Source organism: Amphimedon queenslandica, unplaced genomic scaffold (genome assembly GCF_000090795.2).
Source record: "Amphimedon queenslandica unplaced genomic scaffold, v1.1 AMPQUscaffold_13181, whole genome shotgun sequence".
Classification (NCBI taxonomy): domain Eukaryota; kingdom Metazoa; phylum Porifera; class Demospongiae; order Haplosclerida; family Niphatidae; genus Amphimedon; species Amphimedon queenslandica.
The window spans coordinates 1-2295 of record NW_003546583.1 but is presented as its reverse complement, the minus strand read 5'-3'; the positions used below and the strand labels follow the sequence as shown (position 1 = coordinate 2295).

Below are 2295 nucleotides of genomic sequence, written 5' to 3'. Positions count from 1 at the left end.
CGTATCTTCAAATAATAATACCACAACTTGTAACTGGAAAATAACACAAAAACATAAAATTAATAATATTTACAATAATTACTGTATATATACTGGAAGTAGTTTGTTTTACTAATATTTGTCATTTAGGGAAGTTTTAATATTGACAATAGAACAACAATCTATCTTAAAACATGGCAGATTATTTATAATAAATTAAAATCGTCCCTCCCCACAACAAAGCATAAATATAAATATTATTCTATACCTTCCTGGTAATACTCTTAGTGCTCTCTCATATATTAGGTTGACTGCTGATGAGTGGGCGTGGTCACTCTTAATCTATTTGTGTTCAATGTACTTTATCCAGCACTTTACACTGTAAGGATGACGTAGTATTTCTTCTTCAAAAGGAATGTCAGCATCTTCCTATTGTTATTGTTAGTAAGGATCAGTTCTTGTTAGCTTACAAAGGATATGTCTTTCTTTTCTCTGGTTGACTTTTCTGACCCACTTTCCTCCATGTTTTATCCGTAATCTGATTCAGTAAACTTAGGTATTTCCGTATATTATATATGTACGCTAAATTTTTTCTACGCGTGCGCAATTCAACCAGTATCTATGGTTCAACAATTATTTTCAGATTTTCAATTTCATTAACATCATGAAAAATTTTGATTTTAAGTCACAACAAAGCAGCAGTAAGTATTTGTGAAACTACAAAAAATCAGTACTAAGTCTAATGCTACAAAATACGAAAAATAGTCTGATACTACAAAAAACTAATACTACAAAAGTACTAATCTAAAAAACTATAACAGCAGCAAAAATTATGGCCTACAATACTTCGCTCTAATGTTAATAGCAATGCCATCTGTTCCAATTTTTTCCAGTGCCGTAGCTAATGATAACCAACTGGGACCTCCTTTCTCTCTCACTTTATCTTCTTTCTTTAACCAGGCAGCCATGCACTCCATTAGACACTTTTTAACACTTCCATGATCTGCTTTAATGGCTTCCAGCGTAGTGTGGTACAGTCCTAAGTGGACACCCAGTGTTTTCCACTCAGTGTAATCAATTGACTGTAACTCTTCAATGACATAATCAAGATCACTAATGTCTATGTGGGAAATGATAATAATGTCATCATTGACTTAAGTTAACATGTGCGTATTGCACATGTATATTTATACATTCAGCATCTCTAATTAAATGCACTCAGGCCAAAAAACCAGTAATAATGATTGGCAATCAAAACACAGTGCATATACATGTACATGTAAATGATGTGACTTTGTCATTCACTATAGTTCATTATATAATATAATAAGGCAGACCATAGTTAAATTTTGCATTAGTATGTGTCAATTATAATTATTTTGAGTGATTTGCAAAATTATGACCCAACAAAAGTTACCCTGTCTTTAATGCAATCATGAATATTTACCTAGCAGTTTCACATCAGACTCATGAGAATGAACTCCCTTTTTGATTCTCCTCTTGGACTATAAGAAATGAAAATGATAAGACTGGAATAATACCGTAAAAATTACATTATTTCTTTTTGGTGACTTTGCTGTTGCTGTGGGTGGCATTTGTGTTGCTGGTGTTGACTGCATAAATATTGTAAAGTAAAAAAAATAAGAAGATAGATAAAATTCATTCTTTACCTGACTGGTGTCTTTAAACCAAACTTTCTCTTGTTCAGTAAGAACTCGGTAGTCATTCGTATTTTCGTCACAAAACACTTGAGAATCCTGAGTTGAAGTTGTTGGCGGAAGTGTTATGTAATGAAGTGGAGTTGTAGTTGGGCAGCTAGTGCAGACATACTTGAACTCGTGCTTGAATACATATTGAGTTGACTTGTTATTGGTAGTACCTCCACTGGCACACTTCATTAGTAGTTCTTCAACTTCCTTTGCTGCATCTTCTAAATAACCATGAATATCTTGACATATTTTTGTGAAGGAAACTAATTCGTGATCAAGATGATGATGTTGTACATTGATCTGAATAACATCAGTACAATCGGTGACTACTACATGCTCAATACTGGTGCTGTTGGGATCCTGATAACGGAGTGTAACATGGTTTCTGTAGACACCTTTTTCAAAACAAAGCTCAATTTTGCTTGCAAGTACAACCACAAAACGAGTGAAGAAACCAGGAGGTACATATCCACTATTGAAGGTAATATGAAGTGGTGCTGCTTGAATGATATCTGATGGTAAAGTCATTGAACTCCTGTTAACTTGTGTGGACTTGAGAACAAGAGGCATGAAATATTGCTTGGAAGGAGGAGGATATTTATCAGTC

General features: G+C 33.8%; 1 protein-coding gene and 1 long non-coding RNA gene across 2 annotated transcripts; both read right to left on the bottom strand.

Annotated features, from left to right (window-relative positions):
* Window positions 1-533, bottom strand: LOC109584670 (uncharacterized). The gene is made up of 3 exons (XR_002186123.1): window positions 450-533; window positions 248-408; window positions 1-33 (listed from the first exon to the last, which is right to left on the bottom strand). It is a non-coding gene; the product is annotated as an uncharacterized LOC109584670 (long non-coding RNA).
* A 105-nt stretch (window positions 534-638) lies between these two features.
* Window positions 639-2289, bottom strand: LOC109584669 (uncharacterized). The gene is made up of 4 exons (XM_020000486.1): window positions 1650-2289; window positions 1533-1592; window positions 1427-1484; window positions 639-1099 (listed from the first exon to the last, which is right to left on the bottom strand). Exons 1-4 carry the CDS (start codon window positions 2256-2258, stop codon window positions 810-812), a joined length of 1017 nt encoding a protein of 338 aa, XP_019856045.1. The 5' UTR covers window positions 2259-2289; the 3' UTR covers window positions 639-809.
* Between the last annotated feature and the right edge of the window lie 6 nt (window positions 2290-2295).

Coding starts and splice junctions, on each gene's coding strand:
- LOC109584669 (XM_020000486.1), bottom strand. CDS start 2,258: ATGCCTCTTGTTCTCAAGTCCACACAAGTTAACAGGAGTTCAATGACT. Junction 1,593..1,649: donor GGTTTAAAGACACCAGTCAG/GTAAAGAATGAA, acceptor ATATTTATGCAG/TCAACACCAGCAACACAAAT. Junction 1,485..1,532: donor AGTCACCAAAAAGAAATAAT/GTAATTTTTACG, acceptor CATTTCTTATAG/TCCAAGAGGAGAATCAAAAA.